At 35.3% G+C, this 25,902-nt stretch overlaps 1 protein-coding gene across 5 annotated transcripts in view; it reads left to right on the forward strand.

Moving 5' to 3' along the window:
- LOC145986373 (uncharacterized) overlaps nt 1–25,497 on the forward strand; it is a 38,793-nt gene extending 13,296 nt beyond the window's left edge. The window contains exons 1-8 of one of the 5 annotated variants that reach the window (XM_083120294.1): nt 2,642–2,744; nt 6,261–6,452; nt 7,763–7,879; nt 8,724–8,842; nt 10,119–10,292; nt 12,069–12,311; nt 13,226–13,445; nt 21,490–25,497. In XM_083120294.1, the coding sequence (XP_082976420.1) occupies nt 7,784–7,879; nt 8,724–8,842; nt 10,119–10,292; nt 12,069–12,311; nt 13,226–13,445; nt 21,490–25,074 (4,437 nt within the window). In that variant the 5' untranslated portion in view covers nt 2,642–2,744; nt 6,261–6,452; nt 7,763–7,783 and the 3' untranslated portion in view covers nt 25,075–25,497. The other 4 variants (XM_083120293.1, XM_083120295.1, XM_083120291.1 and 1 more) reach the window with 4 other exon arrangements.
- Nucleotides 25,498–25,902: the final 405 nt, after the last annotated feature.

Genomic DNA, 25,902 nt, shown 5'->3' on the forward strand with positions numbered 1-25,902 from the left:
AATAAAATTTTGGTTTATTATGGTTTCAACGCAACTATAAAAGGGCAGGAGCATATAAGAAGTTGAGAAAGCAGGATGGTGTAGTCCAATCAGTGTAATAGCTGACCATCACATGAACTTTCTAGTTTGAATCCCGAACAGCTTTTAGAGAAGAAAAAAAAACACATTAGAATAGCAACTGTAGCTATCTCCACGAAAATAGTCCAGTCAAGGTCACACATTTTCGAAGTTTCTCCTTGCCACCTCCGGGGTTGCCCCACTTCATCTAAGCTGCTCAGTTGATACTTCGTGCTTTGTACGTATGCGGTTGATTGAATCTTTGTTGGTGTATTGTGTAAGGGTTATTTGGTTTTGAATTCATTATGAATGCCATTTAGGAGCAGCATGCTTGCTATATGTGGTGGAAGTGATGGTTGTGTATGTGCCTGCCGACATTAAAAGACAAAGTAAGATAACCATTGGAAACGTTTACAAGTTTTTCAGAAATCTTGCAAATAACGAAGAAGCAAGAAAGTACATCAACTTTGCACAAGTACAAAAACTGAGGCGGAAGCTTGCGGGATTTCTGAAAAGTCTGTACAACGTATCAGCAGTACTTTTACGGAGGCTCGAGGTGTGAACATTGTCCACCAAGGAAGAGTTAATAAACAGGAACAGAAAAACACCGAATTGGACGATTTTATCATGTTTTCTTTATTTTCAACATCATATCCTAACTGAACCGAACCTAACCTTGCGTGAATGGTTTGTGGATCAATTCTCGCTTAAAAACCTTCTGTGAATAGTTTGTTCGGCATTTTTCAGTTAATAAGTTTGGAAACACTGCATATCAGCTGACGATAGACAACGTGAGTCAAGATTTGCCCGCCATATTGTGTGTAACGAAAGTGAATTAGCAACGAACACTAAATACTTGTAATGTGAAAAATTACGTTTTTTTCAGTGTAAAAAGCAAAATCCCACGTTCAAAAATGTTCCGCTATGCGTAACAGGTAAGTACAAATGTAAATAATTAGGACATATACGAGTGAAATGTGTTTTCACTATACCATACTGTTACCCTATTTAAGTTTAAATTGCAGTGGTTAATAGGTTATGAATGTTGGTATTTCTTTCGAGATATCAACCTTTGGCTTGCAGCTAGATATTAGTATTATGGTTCCATTATATTTCTTCTGTACTTACTTATGTTAACGAATGGAGATATCAAAGTTCAAAAAATCCTTTGCAACATAATCAAGTGAAGCAGTCCCACTGAAAACAATCTTTATCAATCTTTATCATTACTGGTATTCAACAATGTTATCATCCTGATTAGGTGCCAATTAAGTAGCCCTTCCCCCATGCACACACACATATTGGGTTTTCACTCAATCAGTCAATGACCCCCGACCCCTTTAATCCATATTGTGGAACTCCAGGTTGGGCAACACTGATTAACTATGTACAGTCAGTGGCAAACATAATGGTCAGTAAATTGTCCACAGCTATTTTCACTACTTTTTAATACTACATCCTGTGTTGTTTTAAGGAATGAAACTACGTTGGTTCGTAGGAGACATTGTTCTCTGCTTATTGATGTCTTTATTTCAATTCATTGTCATCACATTGTGTAATTCAGACCGAATGAAAATGGTGGTGGACAATTCGCCTACTGTTTCTTTCGCCGTTGGGTGTACCTGGCACGTATTCAGGGCAATATTTGCTTACAAACAATTTGTTTAGAAGTTACGTTTGTATTTATTGCAAGTGGAAATTTACCTCTGCGTGGACGTTCACATGTTTATTGATTGGTAATTGATGACTGGGGAGAGTTGCGTGTAGTGATCTAGACAGGAAACATTAATTTGTGTCCGAGACGATGTAATCGGGAAGCGGCGAATAGTTACGTAATACAAACGCATGCACATTTTGAACTCTTTTTAATAACACGTGCACATTTTGAACTCTTTGAATAAGTTAAAACCGGAAGAAAACGAAGTTCGTAGGGCTAGTCAAGTCTATTCGATCCGTTTATTCACAATTTGTGCCGTGTTTTTCCCCTTGAAATGTTATGAGATACAAAGCTTGAGAAAGCAACTAAAGAAATATTTTCTCGCACAAGCAGAACTATTGCTTGTAATCGACTTTATTTGAAATTAATAATATATATTCATTTCTATTGTAATTACGAAGTTTGTGCATGTACATAACCTTAAAAAACATAGTAACTTGTTTTTTGACATGTTAAAGGAAATTTGTTTCAATTTTTTAACATAAATGGAGGAGCCTGTAATATAAATTTAATAAACCTTCTGTGCTATCTAGTTGTTTCTTCATTCTGACATGTTTGTGTTGTTGAATATCACTGTTATTGATTTCCTTGCACTGTACGTACATGATAGAAAAAGGGATCCGCAACAGGTTTTAATTTTATTAATAGTTTCCGTAATGCTCGAATGTTCATGATTAAATAAGTGGACGTTTTAAAAAGAGGATACTTGTTCACAATGCCAGCTTTAGCAAATAGCCTAGTACTATAAACAAACCTAGCGTTACATATAACTTGTTTGGGAGACGATATCGTGGCATGGAAAGGCACGAGCAGACGCCTCCCATCGGCGTTCCTTTCTTTCACCGCCATTAGTCGAGTCCACTACAAACGATTACCCTGCCCTCTTGAGTTAACTTTACGGTATTATTGGTGGGAGAATGAGCCATTTTGTCGGAGTTGTAGTGTAGTAAAACATAAAATTGATTAATTTGTAAGTAAATTGTTTGTGATGTGCGTGCTAATTTTACAGTTATGTGTTAGGAAATATATTTTTTTTTAGAAAGTGTATCATTCGCGCGGCCTTTTTCTGAATGTGTAGTGATTTAGAACGAGTGAGAACGAATTAGACATCGGTAAAGCCCTGCTGGTTTCTTACATGGCTGTAGTGAAAACGGTAGGAAGCGAAGCTTCAATTTCAGGGTGGTGATTAGTGTTTGTGAGTGTTCGTTATTAATGATGAGAGCTTTGCGTAATTTATTATTTGCCTTTTAGTCTGAAAGAACGAAGGTAAGTGTGACCAAGTAAGTGAAATAAATTACCCTGTAGCTGTGACATTTTAGGTCACTGGCCCAGATGTTTTGCTACGTGGGGAGTAACAGATATGAATCCAGCGAGAAAAGAAATTATTACGACGGTGTAGTCATTGTAATGCATACGAAGTGAAGTAGATGTATGGTTTAGGTTTTTTATTTCTAGATTGCTTTTGATTATCGTTAGTGTTGGAAGTTACTAGTCAATGAAGAGTGGACCATAAAGTGTAGTTGAAGAGGTACATGAAATGCCATATTTGATTTGTTGACGTTCTTGGTTTTATTTAAATGTTAGGTTATTTATTTTTAAAATTATGACTAAGAATTTATTTCTCTTTTGTCCAGTTCGATGAACATTTTTTTTATCATTGAGAATTACCGTGTGTTTTTAATACTATGGGGAACTTGTCATAAGTCAACCTTATTTTGATCAATTTATGCATAAAATTTGTATTTAGCAAATTAGTCTGTATTTACACCAGAGCTTTCCACACTCATACACACACTTGCTTTTACTATTTTTTCCTAAATTGATACGTTACTGTGAGATGTCCACTTGATACTCCGCCAGTTTGTTTCTGTATATAGGATGTTTGCAAGAGATATCTTATAGTTCAACCTACGCAATTGGGTTGCGTTAAGCCATAATTTCTATATCTTCATCCAATGCAATCTATATTTCATTCCTATCAATGAAGATGTAAACACTTCTAACCTGTATACAGAGTGTGAAAAATCTGTGTATCAATATACACTAAAATATGCAACATATTACTAAATTGATTGAACCTGAATGATTAAATGTTAAGTATCCCCGAAACTTCTGAAATTCCTTTATTTTTCTTCATTTTTACATTGGTACTTATGTATTTTGCATTCCTAAGGATTCTTGAAGGTGCCATTTCACTTTTTTCACGCAAATAATCTAAATTTTCGACATATCGAGTAATTCTTGTTTGTTTGTTTTCGCTTGCGTTACACGCAATAGGGTGGAAAAATCTTGACTAGTGTTGTCGATGATCAGTGGTTATGCAGTGTTGCAACCTTCTTCATCAAAAAATACCTACTTTCGTGTTACTGATTTTGTATTTTTTTCCAGGTTTGAAAACCCCACGAACCATGCACAGCCTGGTTAGGTTAGGCAAACATAGTTAAAATTGTCATCTTCAAAATTGTTAAAAACATTCATAAATAGCCCCACAAACCATGCACAGCAAGGTTCGGTTAGGTTAGACAAACACATTTAAAATTGTCGTCTTCAAAATTGTTAAAAACATTCATAAATATCCCCAAAAACCATGCACGGCAACGTTAGGTTCGGTTAGGTTAGGCAAACATAGTTAAAATTGTCATGTTCTTGCAAAAAAAAACTGATTGGGTGGAAACACTGACCGGGGGCTACATTATCGAGCGCATGCAGCATTTGGTTCATGTAGTAGAAGGACATAGATGCAACAGCTTTCGTGTATCGGAGACACATTAATCTTCTAAAATACATGATTTACCAGGCGATATAAATTAAGCGATGGGTAATAACACTTCCATGACCTTTCAAAAGTGTACGGAAAGTCAGTTCGGTAAGTACTTTCTCCTGTAAAATTGAAGAAATGCGTATCGGGGATACTTGAATTTTACCAACTTATATTTTGTTACAATATGTGCTCATTGGCAAAACATTTAACTGATATCCCCACGAACCATCTTCAGTAAGGTTAGGGTAAGAATGGATCTCGAATTTCGTTAATATTTGGTATATTAACTACTTTTGACCTTCTAATCAGTACATTATGCATGGGTAGCCCCACAAACAATTTTCAGTTAGGTTAGGCAAGCTTTGTTAAAATTTTGTTCTAAAACAATGTGATACAGCTGTAAAAAAATAATAGCATATTGGCTTCTTTCCCTATTTCCACATGATTTTTTTTAACATCAGATTCGTGATTAGAAGGCCAAATTTAGTTAGTATACCAAAAATTAATGAAATTGGAGACATTCTCTATATTCTTCATTCGCTCCCAAATTTCTACATGAAGTGAGATGTATTAGACATCAATGGATCTGTACACATGTAACAGTCATTTATACAGACTGCCTTTCACGATCAAATCGTCCGCAGAGCGGCGGCTAGTGCACCTGGCAACAAGAGCTCATCTGCTGGAAAACTTGGTGCAACATCCACCTAACTGGAAGCTGTATGTAATGAAATAAGATCGTACAATTACATTGACAGTTACAATTAAAATAAAAGGCGTTGGAAATGTTCTCCTCCTGTATCCACACATGTACGGTATCTTTTTAGGAAATTTTCACTAACACGTATCAGTTTCTCTTCCGAAATTGCTTCAACTTTTCTCCTGATATTTCTTTCAATTCTTCTTATGTATGGCTTCAGGTTTAAAAGCTTGGTAGCTCGTCACGCAGACGACTTAACAATGTCAGTTTCTCATGCAAGGCAGCGGGGACTTTTTTAGGATTATGTTCCAATTGTGCTCCAATGTCATCTTGTTTCTCCTCAGTAAGCACACGTAGTTTCACCCTTTGTTTCTAATCGAGAAAAAACCCTTCTTGTTCAATTTCTTTTTGTAATTATTTTACACCAAATGACTCAGTTGAGTGTCCAGTGGACATTATAGATAATTTATATTAGCTCTGTAAATGAAAGCAAAGAAGTAGGATGATCTAATACTACTAATACACCTCTACCAATGATTTTTGTCTGTAGCTGTAGTGCAAACACATTCCCCATCTGAAATGAATAATTTTATGACTTAAGAAGTAGGCAACATAGTGTTACAAATATTTTTGTTTTTCGCACATTACTTTTCTTTTTGAAGAACCCATTAAATAGTGATGGTTACTGCCTCCATATGAGGTTTATTAAATTGTTTTCCATGCTATATCATGAATATCTGCCATGCCTGTTTTTTGATTCAACATTCAGCTATATTTTCATTTGTTTATAAAAACATGGGCAATATCATTAATATGTAGTACAATGAGATAAATTTTATCGCATTACTCTTTCTACGGTATTTTTTTTATTAAAACAGAATAAATTGTTTATTCCTGTGTGTGATGTTTTGTCTTTCTGTTCGTTGTTAATGAATTTAACTTTTCATTTCTAATTTAAAGCTTGCATTGTATTTGTGATTCACTATGCATTGTTTTAGTATCAAAAATTAAAATTTCTTTTTCAGGTTATAGAAAATGCATTAAAGAAGGAAGTGAACTATTTTGTCACAGATCGTGTGAAATTGGAAGAGTGTAGTCAAAACTTAAAAGGGAATTCATTGCGATGCCGAGCATCTACATCCAGTTGCAGTGTGACATCTGCTGTTCCTCCATTGACTCTTGATATTCCAGGAGATCAATTGGAGGCAGCAAAAACTGTAAGTGTATTAGAATATGTTACTTTTTTTTACTAAGTTTCTAGTAAATTTTTTTTCATAGATCTTGTGTTTGTATATTTTTAAAGATATTCGAATGGTGTGTCCGAAAAGTAACTGTGCAGTGGAAATGTTGAAGTGAAATTTGAAGTTGTACTTACGGCAGTGCAGTTTTCTCTATATGAGGTGCTGGAAATGTCCTCCTCCGACCTACACGATGCTGCATATTGTTAAACACTTTATGGAGAGTTGCTGGAGTTATCTGTCCAATGTTCTGGGTAATGGCTCTCTGCAGCTCCGCTAGTGTGTGAGGATGGTTCTCGTATACCCGTCCCTTGAGTGAACCCCACAGGAAAAAATCAGGGGGAGTGAGGTTTGGAGACCTAGCAGACCAGAGTCCATGGGAAATTATGCACTGAAAAATTCTTCCAAAAAATGGAGTGATGCCCCAGCTGTGTGTGCAAATGCGGGCAGCAATATCCATCCTGAGTAACGCCATCTGGGACTCACATCATCGTACTAGTCTATCTCACTCTCCCAGTGCAATGTCTTTCCCAATCTATTACATGTTCTTCTTTTATTTTTATTCACTGCACAGTTACTTTTCGGAAATGCTGTACTATTGACCTTCAGTACTACTAACTTTGATTTGCTATGAACTATTTGTGTCGTCATTTATTTTACAAATAGATTACATAAGCTCACACTAAAAATTAATTTACAATGCTGTTAAGGGGGGGGGGGTGTACTTTTTTGATCATGTAAGATTATATTAAATTGCGAGAGAACATGTCGAAAATAACTATCAGTCGCAATCCTAACGTAATAACATAAAGTTATAGCTGCTGTTGTGGAATGTTTTGTTGATTGCTATATTCACTTGTGCGATGCCTTCGGGGTGTTCTGCTTTATGGTGAGGTAACAGACGTACTTTACTTCATACTAACACATTTTCGTGAGCTACAAGTAACTGAAAACCTTTATAAACACCCTAATAGTCATAAATCATGCAAAATATTTCCCTATCTTGAGGTGGTACAGAGGGTCAAGGGTACTTGTCCTGATTTTTAAAATTTTCCATGCTGACAAAAAGTTTTTAGATCTTGCACACCTCTGGAAGTATCAGATGAATGTTTTCCAGTTTGCATAGCAAAGCTGTTTTACAGCATAGAATGTTAATGTAGAGTAGCATTTGTAGCAATATAGTTTCCAGAGATCATTTGAATGCTTTAAAATTAAGGTAATGATGGTTATAAAGCTCATTATTATAATGGGATATGTAATCAGATCTCTCTCTCTCCTTCTCTTTTTAGCTGAAGGCTTCACCTGATGCAATGCTTGAAAGGACTTGTCAAAAGAAAGAGAAGAATAAGGTTGATGTTCTTGATCTAGCTAAACAGTGGGGCATACGTATCTGCCCTTTAGACAAGGTACGAATTGTGCATGGTGGATTTATCAGGAATGAAGTGTAAGGCATTGTCTAAATGTTATTTTGAAATGCTTTCGTGAGATATTAGTTTAGGTGTTGTTTTTTCTCATATGCATTATATTCTTCCTTTGAATTGCAATATGTTAACATCTTTGGAGAGAGGAAAGGAGCGGTGGAACTTCTTGTCTGAGTTTATTTAATCGTAGTTTTGCAACTGGATAATGCATATTTCTACAGCAGTGAGTGAAGTGATTGTAAGTTATATGATTTTTTTTGTGTTGCTCTTGAATTGTTGTTTAGATAAACAAAATAAAAAAAACACCTATGTATCTATGGAATTATTACAGTATATTATTTTTTGTCACTATGAACACAGTTTCTGTCTGATAACTCATAGTATTTAGATTTTAGTACTGAGAAAATTCATCACACTTCTTTCAGAGTTTTCTGATATACATTCCTTTGGAGAAAAGTTTTTATATTTTTTTTTTTACAAATAATCCAATTATTGCTTTTTCTGTCCACACACACTGTCCAACTTTTCTTTGATCATGTATAGTTGCAATTTCAATGCTTTCAAGATTTGCAGTAAGGATGCTGTTCAGCAACTTTAGTATAAGTTAAAAAACATATTTGAAAACGTCATATGATGCAATTTTTTTTAACAACATTTATTTGTTTTGTGATGCCGCAATGTAAGGTTTTGAGAAATAAGAAATGAAGTAAACTATTTGTTTGGGGGGAGGTGGTTTGGTGCATGAATGAACACCTCCCCGGGTGGAATTTTCAAATAGATTGTATTATTTTCTTTAGATGAAATTAAAACTGAAGTTCCTTTCATTTAGGTGCTGAAGTGGCTTGAAAAAGTGGAAGGTTTATGCTTCAAGAAATCTGCACACTCCAAGAACTCTACAAAAAGCACAAGTATAAAAGAGCCCTTCATCAAATTTGAGGCTTGTAACAAGTAAGTAAACACTCCTAGAAGCTTACTGTAGTGTTTGTTATAGTGAGGGCATTTCATTTGGATTGGGGGGGGGGGGGGTAAAAACATTAAAATGAATATACAATGTTCAAACTAACTTCACTTGATCTTTTCACATAAATGGAAAAAAAGCTCATTTCCTTTTATATTGGCTTTTCATCTTTTAAAATATATTTGTATATTCATATTACTAACAGATATTTTATTTCCAAAGGGAACAAACAAGTGATATGTTAATGAAAACTTTTTACATCATGTGTTGGAAACATTCTTGTTAAATAACACGCAAAACACATTAACAGCACAATACGAGACAATTTGAAAGTTTGAGCTTTCGACTTCATCTCGGAGTCATCATAAGGGCTGGTCTAGAGACTGCGTAGAAGATGCGGTTCAGATTCGGATAAAACTACTAGTTTTCTGCTGGAGGACACAGTGTTGCAACAACAACTTCAGGGAAAAACAACCAGTAGCTTCATCCGAATGTGAACTGCATCTTCTTCGTCATCTCTACCAACTCTTATGATAGACTCCGAGATGGAGTTGAAAGCTCTGACAATTTTTATATCGTGCTGTTAATGTGTTTTGTGTGTGGTTTAACAAGTAATATGTTGTTGAAAATTTACATATGTGCAGAGGGTATGTTTTTTAATTTGGGTTTTAACCATATGAGGCAATGTACTGTATCATTATTTGATCCACCTTCATATATACCAAACCATGCATGCTCTTATTTGTCAGTACTGCACTTTCGTTTATGCTAGACTATACTGCTTGTACTGATGTCAAATGTGTCTTAATATCCTCTGTTCCAAAAAGTGAGATGAGAGGAATGCTTGTGATGAACTTGACAATAAATGTTAGTTTAATCTCAAAAGGGTTGTTTTACAAGTGTTTTGGGGTCATCCATAACTTGTCATTGATTGAGTTGGATTATTTTATTTCGCTTTTCTGACACTTTTTGGCTAACCGTGAAGATGAACATGAGTGATATAATGAAATTGATGAAGGGACACTAACAAAGAACATGCATGTCCAGGCTGGGATTCGAAACCCTGCTGGTGTCGTAGTGCATTTTACTAACCACTCCGCACGGTGGTCAACCCCATATCTTTATCATGTCCAGGTGATAAAAGTGTTCTTAAAATCAATCTATAATGGAATACTCTATTGTAATTTTGGCAGCACATGTTCATTTATGTTCTACCTAGTTAAAGAGGCCAGAAAAACGTATGAGTAATTCTTATTTCTTTTCTAGGCATTACCAACCTGCATATAAGGAACTGCAGTGTTGGCCAACTATAAATCTGTACGGTTGTCCTGCTTCATCGCCATTTGCCACATCAAGGAACACTGCTGAAGGATCCCCTAAGGAAAAAAATGCCACCTCTCCTCCCTCTTCCAGAGTTCTCCAAAAACTTCATAAAACAAGGTTGGCACATTTTGCATGTGCATGACATGTTATCCAGATTAAATTGTTTGTATATTTAGCCCAATGATCGATCATGTGTTATGTGTAAGCCTCGTAAATTGATGAAAAATCACATTTTTTTCTGAGCCTTTTAGACTATACTAAACTGGACAGTAAACGATTTGCTTTCAGTTAGAACCAGAAAACATTTGTTTTATTGTGAATTTTCTGGCCTCGAGGTTATTTTCTTTTTTAAAATAATTTTTGATGTTTCTTTTTGCTCTTTCTCTGTTGATTCATGGATTTTAAATTCATTTTCTAGAATAACTTGCATATTTAAATTTGTTAACATGGACCTTTTAGCAAGTATGCCATTAATTGAAGAAATGGTCAATTCTGTGTGATCCTGCCTGTTGATAATTATTTGCAACTTCTGTAACATAGGCTTCTTTGAAGTTGCGCATTAAAAATGTTCAAATGCAGAAGATAAGTACTCTGCTTTTTTAAAAAAATCTTTTAGGCATTGCAGTTTTACACCATCTGCCATGCTGTCTGCAACTGCACACCAGGGTTGTCTTACCAATATGTGTTTGATTATATTGTCAAATTAGATCAGCCACAGCTGTTTTACTGCATGTGTTCTTGTACATCATCTGTTGCAGTGTTTCTTAAATAATGTATTTACCAGGGTTGAAGCAACACCACTTTCAACTGTTAACAATACCAATACTCGTGGGTTCCCATCACTGGGGGCCACTCTGTGACCTTATAATGGGATGTTTCATGGACATATGTTACACAGGGTGTTTCATTTGCCTTTTATGGAACAGTCTGGGAAATTGACTCTCTTGCTGAAAGAAATGTTTTTGTAGTAGTGCAGCAAAAGTAGGTTTTTGAACAAAAGAAAAAGGTCAAGGAAAAAAATTTAGCCAGCACCACCTTTTTATTTGTGTTAAATTAATTCATTGTTATAACTGTAGCATTATTCAAACTAAAAATAAATGTCTGATGAAGGGAGACTGTGTTCTTCCGAAACGTGACATGCAAGAAAAATTATGCACATATTTATGGTGAATGAATACAGGGGAACCTCGATTTTAGGACCAAGTTGAAAAAACTAAAATACGGTTTTGGTGGAGAATGAGTGTGCACCTACACAGGATTTGTAGCCTGAGAAATAAATGAAAATAATGCCTCACAATTAGTTTCCAACATAAAACTGTCATGAACAGGCATAGGCCAGGTGACCTACAAATTAAAATACTAGTTTAAAATCAGAATGAACATATTATTTTCCTGTAGTTTACGGTTATTACAAGCATAAGAAAACAGTTTTTCTTTGTGACGTTTCAGGAGAACACACGCTCCTTTCATCAGACATTTATTTTCATTTCAAAATGAAAATAAATGTCTGATGAAAGGAGCGTGTGTTCTCCTGAAACGTCACAAAGAAAAACTGTTTTCTTATGCTTGTAATAACCGTAAACTACAGGAAAATAATTCTATAATGCAAGCAATGCGTACATACAAGAAAAAGAAAAACCAGAATGAACATGTAATGTTAGGTATATTTGGCAGAAAAGTGTCCTAAAATAATAAAGCAAATTATGGGAACAAAATCACAGAAAAGAAAAATAACACCGAAAAATAGAAGTCCTTAAATATAGTGTATGCTACCAAAATACACCATTCAGTGGCCCTGTGTGAAGGGACCCCTGTTAATCCCCACTGATACCTGTAGTTGAATTTAACAGTTTACATTTGGCAACACTGATATTTTGTTGTTTTTCTTTTCAGAATGACACGGAAAGCTAAGGGAAGACTGAACAACTGTGAAGATAATTTAGCAGGACTCCAAAACAAGAGTGGATATTGTGAGATTTGCAAAACCAAATATTCTAATATAGATAAGCATGTAAAGAGTGATGTGCACTTGAATTTTGTTAGGAATGAGAAGAACTTCCTTTCAATTGATCATCTAATTAAAGAGGGACCAAATATTGAATCATTCATGAAAATGAATGGTGCAAAGGATTTCAGGTGAGTTGTTTTATTTTTAAATGACAAAGTCATTCCTGCATTTAATGAAAATTTTATTCAAGAATAAGAATGAAAAAGTGAAATTCTGTAAATCTGAAAATTTAAATGTATTTCAAACTTGTGAAATCTGATCTAAAAACACCAATTTGATGTAATCAAGGGGGTCCTGAATTCAGTACCTCGTGGAGGCACATTGCACAATAGTTCAGATCCCATTTTAAAGTGTACGTCTAGTCCCAATTAGCCTCTGTCTGCATAAAGTGGACTTAAGACAAACACTAATTTGAAGTGGAAATGTTTTAACTTTCCTCCCCTAAATGTGCAATAAAAATCACATATTTATTTAATCATTCAATTGGGGACACATTTTCGGAAAAACCTTTTTATACTGTTTGATGTGTTATAAACAATAGCCCAATTACATTGAGAATGCTTTGTCATAATCAATGTAATTGATGTTTGAAAGAAGCCAGTTTTGTTAACTTTGAGTTATATTTTGTTAAATGAATAGTTTTCGACATATATTTTGTTAAATGAATAGTTTTCGACATAATTCCAAGGCCCACAGGCTAGAATCGATTAGTCACAATATTTTGTCCTGTTATAAATTTTTCTGTCATTTAAAAAGTTTATCACAGGTGGGAATCTTACAAATGTAAGGAATGTAGATTTCCAAAGTGTTTGAACTGTGTTTTTCCTTTCAGGACTATGTTTATAGAAATGTAATATTTTGTATACCACAGGAACTGTATTTATTGAACGTTAAAGCTTGTATATGTAAACACTAAGGAGGCCAATTTTAGTCTTGCACTTAATATTCATTTGCACCTGCACTGTTTGATGTTTTAGTGCACACCTTGTGTGTTATAACATCATAAAGAAAAATGGTTATTATCAGTTCTTACTCTCCTCAGTGGGTGCCAGTTGTTTGGAACTAGACGCTCTCCTCGAGGGTCAAAAGTTAACAGAACTTGGTCCGTAGATAATTCATTGCTCTGGACTGATGCACGTCTCTTTGAGGAAAGCAATGAGGATTTATCCAAACGAGTTCTATCAGAAGGTCATACAAGACGGCCAAATTTGCGATACTCTGTAGACGAAAGACATATGAAGGGACGAAAATATAGCACTGAGGTAGTGTAAAATTTCTTACATGCTGCTTTGTTGTGTAACGAAAGCAGAGCTGCTTCCGCATTAATATTTGTCAGTTGGAATCCGGATGAGAATGGGAGGAAATGTGACTGATTTTTTTGCTGACATTCATGAAACAACTTATATTTGTGATGTATAAGTGTTTTGTGTGTTAATTTTGCCTTGGTGCTGAGCATACACACATTTTTTAAACTTCAGTTAAGTAGGCACACCTGGCAGACCATGCTAGAAATTTAAAGTATGGCCATTTTGAAAATTGAAAATAGAGGAAAATGTTTGTGACGTTTTAATCACATAGCGTACACAGTGATGATGTACATGGGAAACTGTTCCAAATGTCCAAATACACATTTGATGCACAAGTATCATTTTGTACTGATGCTCAATGCTAGTGGGAGATTGGCAAGTAGTACTATTGTATTACGGTCATCCATCCATCCATAGTTTTTTTTTCTGTCATACTTGATTTGAACTGAGTCAAACACTACCTGTGGAGCAGGAAAATGTATGAGGAGTCATCGAATTTCTTGGTATCTCCTGGTACTTGAAGATGTGGATTTGTTTGAAATGTTTGGTAAGGGAAGCAGTTGGTTAAAAAGTGTCGAACAATTCTTAATTTTTTCTTAAATTGGTACTTGATTCCAAGCAATCAATATTTACTGCAGACGAGGTTTCAACTATTCACTCTGAACTAGCATCAGTGTCATTAATAATGGTTGCAATGTACATGATAATGGTGATTTTTGTCCAACAATAATATCAATGGAATAACAAAACAGGCAAACTGATAAAAATTTCTCTCTGGATTTTTCCTGTAAACAATGCATTCCCAAACTTTATGTACTTGTATAAAAGTTTAGCCTTTGAAAGAAACATATGTAAATAAACTGCGAGCTTAATGTTTCTGCATATCAAAGCAAAGTGGTTGGAAAATCATCTATAGTAGTGCGAATAATTCCATAGTTCCATAGTATGCTTGCTCTTATTGATGCCACAATTCCATGTCATCTTATCTATCACATAAACATGAAGGAAAGAGGAAGACAAGATGCCATGGGTTTGCAGTATCAGTTTTAAGAAGTACAGGGAGTATGAAAGGACGTTTTTATCGCTTAAGTTCACATAGCATTATCATCTTTATCAGGGTGTCTACCAGCCAAGAAGAAATACAGAAATCAATGGGTAGGTCAAGAAGTAGAAGAATAATTTTTGCTATCATAATGATTGATTTAGTTTATTTTACTTTGCTTTTGCGCCACTTTTAGCTAATTGCGAACATGAGGATGAATGGCAATAAGAGGAAAGATCTCAAGCATATATGGGCAACACAACACAATCCCCACAGAATATTATAATGTCTGCTAGCCCAGACACCAGAGCTTCGCTAGTCCAGGGTGGACTATGTGGAAAGGAGGTTGATGTTTGGCTGCAAGGGTCACCCCTTAAAACTGGCTATCACAATAATGATGAGCTGAATTACTCTTATTCTTAATTTATGGTAATTCGAGCTGTTGAATGAGTCATAGCTCCTATCATATGCAAGTTTTCCCTGACAGTTTGACTTCTTGGAAACCTAAAATTGTATTGAGTTGTGGTTAGGATTTGTTCAGAAGAATTTCATTCTTGTATGTGTAACAGTTCGTAAAAATATTTTTAAAAATTGGTATAACGATTTCCCCATCCAGGATGAAGTCTGAAGCATTTATTTTTACATGCAGTAATAGATAAAGCAACTGTAATTCTCTTGTTAAAGTACAGCATACTGACGTTTTAGTAGGGTTTTACATTAATTAAAAAATATTTATTTTCTTAATTTACTAATTTCCAGCTTTACCTAAGTAGGGGCCGGTTAAATAAAGGTTAAGAAAAACTAAAAAGTCAAGAATTTGGGATTTGTTATTTTGGTAGACATCCTGTTTATATTTGATGTGAAAGTAAACATAATATTTACGTGAATTTCGTCAGTTTCCCTTTTCATGTGCCTTTGTTACAGTTGTTGTACAAAAACATCATTGTTATTTGTATTGTAACTATTGTTTATGAGATTTTGTGTGAGGATCTTGACACATTAGCAATAATAATGTTGCATACTGATTAATTTCAATTTTAAACTATTAAGAAGTGACCATGATAACATCCATAGTTTGAGCTAGGATCTCGTAAGGGAGTAGATGCTTTATCATTAAGTGTAAAATGAGCCTGAGCCAGTTTTACTACAAACTGGCAAAATTGTTTTTAGTGAACTGTTTGAATGAAAATTGAATTTTTTTTTTCGTCAGTGAAATTATTGAGTAGGCCTTCGGCTGTTCTGTATTGTTCAACTTTATGCAAAATAGTAGGAACTGCTATCAGTATGAAGTAGCGTATGAATATAGTCAGTAATTTTTTTTCATGCATCAGTTCTGTCATTCCTTTTATTTTTTAACATTCTTCTTATTCATTTTTTTCTAAGAATTGTTATTTATGCATCGTTGATTGGAGAACGACATCTGTATTTAACATGCTCTTTCTGTGCATTTAATTCAGTATATTCCTTTCTTGGTATTTAATGGTGTACTGCATTTATCAATCAATTTGTATTTGGAAGAAAACGTCACATCCATTTCCCTGTCAAAGAAAATTAACAGTAGCCTTTTGTCTTATACTGATTCACGTTGATGGAAATTTAATGACTACATTTTCGTGGCTTGTAGACTGTAGGAATGAGTACATTTCTTCCTATTCTGCGTCTTCTAGTTATTTTAACAGCGGTAATAGTAGAAATATTGATTTGCATGAGTAATGAACAACATTAATTTTTGGTGATCTTTCATTTTGCATGAATTTTGGAAGGAAACTGCTGTTTCTCTTATGCCTTCAAAGAGTCTAGTGTACTGCCATGTGAGTTGCAGATAAGTAATTTGAGTTCACAATGTGTGTGTTTAAGTAACATTAGCAGTGTAGTGAATTTTTACATTGTAGAATATCATAGTTTTAATTATAATGTAAGTTTTGTAATAATTATATCTTTATTGTTTATGAATGCATATTATTGCAACTTTATTTTTTTTCTGTCAGGTGAAATATGGTTGTTTTTTCCTGATTTTTTTTATCACTGCATTACTACAAAGTACAATGTATTGTATACCTGAACATTATGATTGTTTCAAATTAAATATTCAGTGCTGCATGTAAACAATCTTTTGAAAACTTGTAGCTCATGTTAGTGTACAGACGACACCTATACTGCAATTATGAGTTTCTGAACAGAGTAACGTGCCTTTCTGGATAAGAGGCAATTTTTTAATAGTACATGGAGCGATATTGTGACTATACTAGGTTGCTGTAACTGCCGGTGCTCACGCAGTATAGAAAAGACATTTTAAACTTAGTGCTAATAACATTGCATTTTAAAAAAATTGTGAAAGAAGAAATCATATGCTATTTTTTAAATTTAGGTAGTTAATACATGGAAAGCATTTTGCTGTTTGGTTGTCATATGCCTTCTGCTATCATCCTATGTGCCTGCATCCCAGAACACCATGGTGAGATTCGAACCTGGTGGGAAAAGTGGCAAGTGCAATGGGTTTCTCAATTGGTTTTGTACACAGCCTAAATTCGCATATACCGTATTTACTCGTGTATAATGCGCACTTTTTTTCCAAAATTTTTGCCCCCAAAAACTGTGGTGCGTATTATGCACGGAATAATTCAGACAGCCAACATGAAATCGTACAGGGTCGTTCCATGATTTTGGGGCACTTGCATTGATTTTTCATGTTTACGGAACCCTATCATGTTATATATCGTGGTAAAGTTTGAAACCTGCAGTTTCTGAATATGGAAACAGTATTCCACACAAGATAACACTAATGTGAAATGCAGTTGAAATAAGTTCATCAAAAAATTAAACGTTCTGATTTTTATGGTACTTTGGATGAAAGAAAAGATAAGGAGAAAGGTAATAAAAATTAAAATGTATTACTGCTCAAATAATATGACACATATGGAGTGTGTAAATTCCTTAATGGAAGAAATCTTGTGCTGCTAACTGCCTATTTGGAAGGTCCTGAATGTGCCTCGTATAAATGTTGCATTAGTCACGGAAAGAAAAAGTATATATTTTGAAAGAGAAAGAATGAGCAATTGAATAGGTATGACGTCATTCACTCTTGATCAGCATAGCAACAGCTTTACGACCTACAACTAAGAAAGCCATTTCTTGAAAATGGATTGTACCGTGCATTAAATTAGATATATAATTTTTTGTCACTTTACCCATGAAAAACCAGGGTGCGCATTATACACACGTAAATACGGTAAAAGCATAAAAATTTACAATGGAAACTTTGAACAAATATTCACTGATTGAATTTTAGGATTCATTATAATTCATATTTTATTACATTTAGGTAGTTAATACATGGAAAGCATTTTGCTGTTTGGTTGTCATATGCCTTCTGCTATCATCCTATGTGCCTGCATCCCAGAACACCATGGTGAGATTCGAACCTGGTGGGAAAAGTGGCAAGTGCAATGGGTTTCTCAATTGGTTTTGTACACAGCCTAAATTCGCATATACCGTATTTACTCGTGTATAATGCGCACTTTTTTTCCAAAATTTTTGCCCCCAAAAACTGTGGTGCGTATTATGCACGGAATAATTCAGACAGCCAACATGAAATCGTACAGGGTCGTTCCATGATTTTGGGGCACTTGCATTGATTTTTCATGTTTACGGAACCCTATCATGTTATATATCGTGGTAAAGTTTGAAACCTGCAGTTTCTGAATATGGAAACAGTATTCCACACAAGATAACACTAATGTGAAATGCAGTTGAAATAAGTTCATCAAAAAATTAAACGTTCTGATTTTTATGGTACTTTGGATGAAAGAAAAGATAAGGAGAAAGGTAATAAAAATTAAAATGTATTACTGCTCAAATAATATGACACATATGGAGTGTGTAAATTCCTTAATGGAAGAAATCTTGTGCTGCTAACTGCCTATTTGGAAGGTCCTGAATGTGCCTCGTATAAATGTTGCATTAGTCACGGAAAGAAAAAGTATATATTTTGAAAGAGAAAGAATGAGCAATTGAATAGGTATGACGTCATTCACTCTTGATCAGCATAGCAACAGCTTTACGACCTACAACTAAGAAAGCCATTTCTTGAAAATGGATTGTACCGTGCATTAAATTAGATATATAATTTTTTGTCACTTTACCCATGAAAAACCAGGGTGCGCATTATACACACGTAAATACGGTAAAAGCATAAAAATTTACAATGGAAACTTTGAACAAATATTCACTGATTGAATTTTAGGATTCATTATAATTCATATTTTATTACATTTAGGTAGTTAATACATGGAAAGCATTTTGCTGTTTGGTTGTCATATGCCTTCTGCTATCATCCTATGTGCCTGCATCCCAGAACACCATGGTGAGATTCGAACCTGGTGGGAAAAGTGGCAAGTGCAATGGGTTTCTCAATTGGTTTTGTACACAGCCTAAATTCGCATATACCGTATTTACTCGTGTATAATGCGCACTTTTTTTCCAAAATTTTTGCCCCCAAAAACTGTGGTGCGTATTATGCACGGAATAATTCAGACAGCCAACATGAAATCGTACAGGGTCGTTCCATGATTTTGGGGCACTTGCATTGATTTTTCATGTTTACGGAACCCTATCATGTTATATATCGTGGTAAAGTTTGAAACCTGCAGTTTCTGAATATGGAAACAGTATTCCACACAAGATAACACTAATGTGAAATGCAGTTGAAATAAGTTCATCAAAAAATTAAACGTTCTGATTTTTATGGTACTTTGGATGAAAGAAAAGATAAGGAGAAAGGTAATAAAAATTAAAATGTATTACTGCTCAAATAATATGACACATATGGAGTGTGTAAATTCCTTAATGGAAGAAATCTTGTGCTGCTAACTGCCTATTTGGAAGGTCCTGAATGTGCCTCGTATAAATGTTGCATTAGTCACGGAAAGAAAAAGTATATATTTTGAAAGAGAAAGAATGAGCAATTGAATAGGTATGACGTCATTCACTCTTGATCAGCATAGCAACAGCTTTACGACCTACAACTAAGAAAGCCATTTCTTGAAAATGGATTGTACCGTGCATTAAATTAGATATATAATTTTTTGTCACTTTACCCATGAAAAACCAGGGTGCGCATTATACACACGTAAATACGGTAAAAGCATAAAAATTTACAATGGAAACTTTGAACAAATATTCACTGATTGAATTTTAGGATTCATTATAATTCATATTTTATTACATTTTTCTACATCTCTACATTTTATTATTTTAAAAGCATAGCTTGAACATTACTGCATGAGAATCACCTTCAAGTTCTTCTGTACCCTTAAGGACATCTTATGATTATGTGCTGTCAATGCACACGTGTGTTTCTGAGGATAGTTTTGGACTATGCCAGGGGGATTCCCAAATCCCCTCTGTTTTTTGTATCAAGTATTTTGTAAAACCTTTTCTAATATTTTAACACCACATAGCATAGAGAGCCCAACTTCCAATTGAAAGATGTTAATCTCTTTGTTGTACGCGCTCTTATTGTGTATAGTATGAATTCACTGATTCAATTATCAAAATTACCGAAGGATTTTTGAATACCAACTTATTTGTTGGAAGAGAATCTATTTCTTACAAATCAAACATGACACTTGTACTTTCCTCCGAAACCATAAACATTGTGATTGACAACTAGGTGGGCATAACCATATTAATGTGTTGAGATGTGGTTATGTAAATATAGTTCTCGCACACACATGCAAGAGAATGCATTTGAAATTGATCTGTATCTAGTGTGTGTGAACTATAGTTTCAGTGATCAAATTTTACCCAATACTACTGATACTGAAACCTATGGTACCAGCTTATATTAATATTATAGCAGTACCAAAAACAATATTGAATAAGAAGAAAGTTACGTAATTTTTCACGAAAACAAATTTAGATTTGTAATTAATAAACATCATACATGAATTTTGTTTTTATAATTATGATGATAAACGAAGAAATGATGAGAATGTGAAAGTAAGTTGCGAACAATGTATAGAAATATCAAGTTTGTAATTTTATATGCAATTTTATTTGTCATTATTGATAGATTGATAATCTTCTGACGTCTTCTGTGATAGTGTAGTTGTAATAATATCACATTGTAATCAAGGGTCCCAAGTTCAATACCCAATAGAGGCACATACTACGTAGTTTGGATCCATCATCAAACTGTAGGACCAGTGCAAATTAGCCTATCTGTGCATAACTCTTATGTCATCATCATCCTTTGCAGTTTCCTGCCTCTGGCTGGATCAGCATAGAAGTCAAGCTTCTCCATTTTTTCCTTGTCTTCCACCACTCCTCTTTTTCCAGTGTGTTCCAACCTTGATCCCTTCTCCGTAACTCTGTGTATCTCATTAAGAGTTTGTCCAAGCTTTCGATTCCATCTCTGAATCATCATCAGGTCTGGTCGAGAAATGGCAAAGGGGACGTGGTTGAGGTTTTGCTGATGCTGCTCGAAGAATAGAAAGCTTTGACAAATTCTTAAAATGTCTTTTATCATGCTGTTTGTGTGTTTTGCGTTTTTAACAAGTATGTTGCCAGAGCATGACGTAAGAAGTTTTTACTGTCATATCTGTGTATCTCTTACCACAGTTTGTTGTATCAGGACCAGAGGAATGTAACTTCAAACGTGCCGTTTCCAGTTTTGTTTAAATAAGCTCCTCTTAAGAGCTTCTCTATTTGGATTCTAATCGTTAGCGGCAAGGTGGAGTCAAATACAGACTCCTTTAAGAATGGACATATTCCTAAGAATACATTATTTCCTCTCATGTAAGTTTGACAAATTGAACTAACATCCCTCTGGTTCTCACAATTTATCACGAGTCTTTTTGTGTAACAAACTTGTGTTTTTACGTTGAAATGTTCAGTGTAATAATTCGAATTAATGCATTTTTCGTTCATATAATTACACTGTGTATTCTGTTACAGATTCATTGCAATGGAGTTAGACATCATCAGCCCACTCAATTGAGACCAGAGAAAGAGGAGCCAGTATCAGAGCCAGTGTTGTGTAAAACTTTTCAGTCGACTGCCAAGGACGAAGAATTATCACGAAACGTTTGCATTTCTTCAGGTCATCAGCTGCGTTCCAGACACGTGTCTGCTAGGTTGGAACGTGAAGAAAATAATAGTACCATCACTGGTCATCGGCTACGACATGGCCGGTACTCGTTAGGTGCACTTTGTGAAAGGAATCTACAAAATTATCAGCTTAGAGAACCTGTTAAGTGTGAAATGGTGTTAAGAGATCGTTCCAAATACGAATACGTAATGGGTAGGAATGAGTCAAGCGAAGAGGAGAATTTTTCGGATGAAATAGAAGAAGGGAAGCAAATGGGAAGTAACAAGTTGCAGAACTGCAATTCTCACGAGAGAAATGGTACTCATTTGAAAACCAGCAGCCATACCATCAAGAAAAAACGATTGTCGGTAGAAGAAAAGTTTCTTGAAGACAATAAGGATTACTACAAGGTGGAGGTACTGGCAGCAAAGTTGCGTTCAAGTGGTTATTTTTTAAGCCAGAGGGAGAGAGAACTTGCAAGACAAGCTGAATGCGAGCAGGATGAGCTAAGCATAAACGATGACTCAAACCTGGTATCAAATATAAGATGCAACGGAGGATTCACGGAGGTGGACAAAGCTGAAGTGAAACCTAAAAGATCAAGGCGGTCAGAATTATCCGTGTTGAGCGATGAAGCTGAAAGTTTCATGTTTGGGGAACCAGTGAAAAGGGACACTTCATCAGACTCTTCAAATAGCGAGTGTGAATATTCCCAGTACGTAAGTAACAAAAAAGTCAGTGAAACTCTGAACAATTCTCCAATAGGTGATTGTGACAGAACAAAGCCAGTTAGAATCGTACACGACGAGGAGTCTTGTAGCTCAAGTAAGTGTCTTCGTGGAAACAAGTGTAACAACACCAACTGCGAATGTGATTCTTTGCACAATGATTCCTCTTGCGCCGATGATCACGGGGTCGAGAAGCAAGGCGATCGGCAGCAAACCGGAACCAAAAAGAGAAGAAGAACTCAAGCAGAAGCATTCATCCGTGATAACTTGGACTATTACAAATTTCAACTTTCAGAGTCCCGACTACGCTTCCACGATGGGGTTCAGGTTGAAGATAGATTTGAAAACATGCATCTGGATGGAAGTGATGCCCATCCTCTCGAAAGGAAAGATGTTCCAAATCCTATGGATATAAAGGAGGAAGAGGGGGAGAGGGAGGGGAACGACAGTGGTGAAATCTCAGCCAAGGTAGAAGAGTTGCAATTTTCTTTCGAAAGTATTCCACAGAGTGAACCATGGTATCAAACATATCAAAGACAGGATGAAGGTGAGGAATTCTACATTTCCCTGAGTGAGTCTTGTTTCTATAAACCCTTTTTGTTACCATATGAAATGCCAGTAGACACATTCCTAGTTCCCAACAGAGCAATGGGTAAGCGTTTAGCATTTCAAAAGAAGTCTAAACAAGATATATTTTCTAAAACTCCAAGGAAGTCTCCCCGATGTCATGCATCAACTTTGGCTATCTTGTCAAGCTTGATGAAGGATGAAAAGGAAATTCCTGCATGCACAAGTAAAAAAGATATTCCCAGGACTGCAACCAAAAAGGAAGCTTCCGAGTTAGCAGACGAGAATGAAATGTGCGATTCTACAGATTCTAAAGAAAGTAACTGTGTTGCGGAAAGTATGGAAGATGGAATGCTACTAATAAGTGCAGCCAAAACTGAAGTAAATTCTATTAACTCTGATTTCAGGTCAGATTCTGATAATGAAATAAATCAAATTGCTCACAGTATAGATACCCTGTTCAAGAATACGTGTGGAAGTGAAGATACCAATCCAGTATTTGCAAAGCCTGCAAGAGGAAGGGGTAGAAAAAGGAGGGAGAAGAAGAAATCTTCAGATAGCAATTCTGGGAGTGAATCAAAAATTGAAGACGTTGATCCCGAACTTTATGCCGAAGTGCAAAATGGCAATACATTAAATTCTGCAGATTTTCCTAAAATTGATAGAGTTCCATGTCCTGATGTTCTTTCATTGCTTAACTTTTCTCACTGCCAGTGTGTTGACAGAATTGCAAGTATGGTAGCATCAGGTTGTTCAAGCTGTGATACTAATTTAGAATCAAATTCAGAGTGTGCCTCAACGTGTGATACAGTTTCGGAAGCAGATTCAAGAAGATTTGGCAGAAGGAAGGATGGGAAGAAACGAAAAATAAATATGACAGGTTGGCCTCGCAACAAGCCAAAGAAAAAGAAAAAATGCGATGGCCATATTGAAGCTTCTTCAGTTCCAGAAAAGATTGCTAAGAAACCTGGGAGTGAAGGCGAGAATAGTGGTAAGAAGTGCGTCATAGATGGACCAAGTGAAAACTCGCCAGAAAGTCAGGGTAAAAGTTCACCTATTACTTTAAAGTACAGAGTAAGAAGTGGTGTTGTATACACCTCAAAAAAGAACATAAAGATTTCCCCAATATACCATGGTAGGTTTTCACCCCGTACGTCAGTGTGTGAAGGTTTGCCCCGCACCAAACTGAGGAGAAAGAAAAGTTGTGATAGTGTGGCGAGTACTTCCGTGAAGAAAAGTGAAACTGATAATATTTCAGAAAGTATTTTACGGAATAGATCTGTGAAGAAGGTTTGGTGTCGAAAGAAGTTAAGGAGACACAAATATTACACCAAAAGTTCCACAACTGGTAGTAGTAAGTGCAGTGACAATCTGTCGGTGGACGAGAGTAATAATACATCTAGTTCGTCAAAGTGTGCGATGAAGAGTGATCCTTCGAGTGCAGAAGTTGAGTGGAAGTCGAAGGGTAGTAGCGAAACCGAGGAAGCTTTACCTAAAACTCGTAGTTACAGAATGGTGTGTAGGTCTGAAAGTAAAAACAGTCTGAAACTTGTAATAAGGTCAACAACTGCTGATGTTAAAGATCAGAAGTGCAAGATTACCAAAAAGAAAATTGAAACGAGTGATAGCAGATCGAGTGAAGGAAACGAGCTTCAGTCAGAAATAAAATCTATCAAAGTGAGACTTAAATCGCATAAAAACTGTAGTGGAAAATCGGAATGTAGATCTAGTACAGGGGAGTGTAGATTAAACACAAGACAGAGTGACAGGTTTCTGAGGGATGGTAGAAGAACTAGTAGGGATTTGTATAGTGATTCACAGGGTAAGTATAGTGGTAAGTTCGATAGGACCTCAAGGACAAGTATCGACTCTGCATCAAGTTTAGAATATCAGCCATGTGTTCGTGTCGAAAAAATCCCCGACTTGGGAAGAGATTTATATTCCATGAAAGGTGTGCATTTAAGTAAAGGTCGCCGTGGTATTTCTAAGAATTCAGGCAATAAGAAGACTGGTAAAAGGTATACTAGTGCTTGCGGTGATATTAAAAAAAAATCTTCCATAAACAAATTGAAGAACTTCAAAAGAAGGGCTTCTCCTCGCAAAGGTAACTCTCAACTTATTGCAAGGTGGGAAGTTTGGCCAACAAGTCCAAGTTGATCTCGGCTCTCCTGTTCATTGTTAATACGTTTAAATTATATCCAATAGAGCATATGTTTTTGTATAATCATATCGTTTCCACCAGATTGTTTTTGTAGCATATATTTAATTTAGGTTATTATGAATAATCTTGAAAGGGTTGCTACGAATCTGCCTCAAGCTTATTGTCAAGATATGTTTATTTTCCTTCAAACACCATTTGATTTTGTATTCTGTCATGATTTTCTTCACTGTATATGAAAATAACTTTATAAAGAATATGGAAACAAGAAGTATTTATCCTATTTTTGAGAATGATTTACTTCCATTAACTTTTGCAAATCCATCTGTTCAAAGAATGAACCATCCATTATCATGTAAATAGTGTCTATTGTTTAAAACTAGCCTTGGAACTTGAAAAATAAAACTGAAATATTTGTATACTTTCATTATGTTTTCATTTATATATGGCAGACTATGAAAATGGCTAAAATATGGGATTAGATCTAGTAGTCACCTTGCTAATCATATTTGACAGTGATTGAATATTGCAAACTGTAAGAAATAGATTTATAGTGACAAGATTTTGTAAAGAACACTAACGATATGATTATCAGTGCATGTCATCAGAGGAATCTGATGGACTTTTTCAGGGTTGCTATAAATCTGGAAAACAGGGAATTTGTCTTCTCGGAAATGTCTGGGAATTTTGCATATCGTCTGCAATTTGCATGCATTTTGGTGTCTGCAAGAGAAAAGGTTTGGATTTGGGTCTTGTGATTCCACTCCCAAAAAAGATTCAGTTAAGAAACTTGTTTCTTTCATTCTTATGATTCTCAGTCTTGTGCA

The sequence above is a fragment of the Lepisma saccharinum genome, chromosome 4, assembly GCF_977018435.1.
Source record: "Lepisma saccharinum chromosome 4, izLepSacc3.1, whole genome shotgun sequence".
Classification (NCBI taxonomy): Eukaryota; Metazoa; Arthropoda; class Insecta; order Zygentoma; family Lepismatidae; genus Lepisma; species Lepisma saccharinum.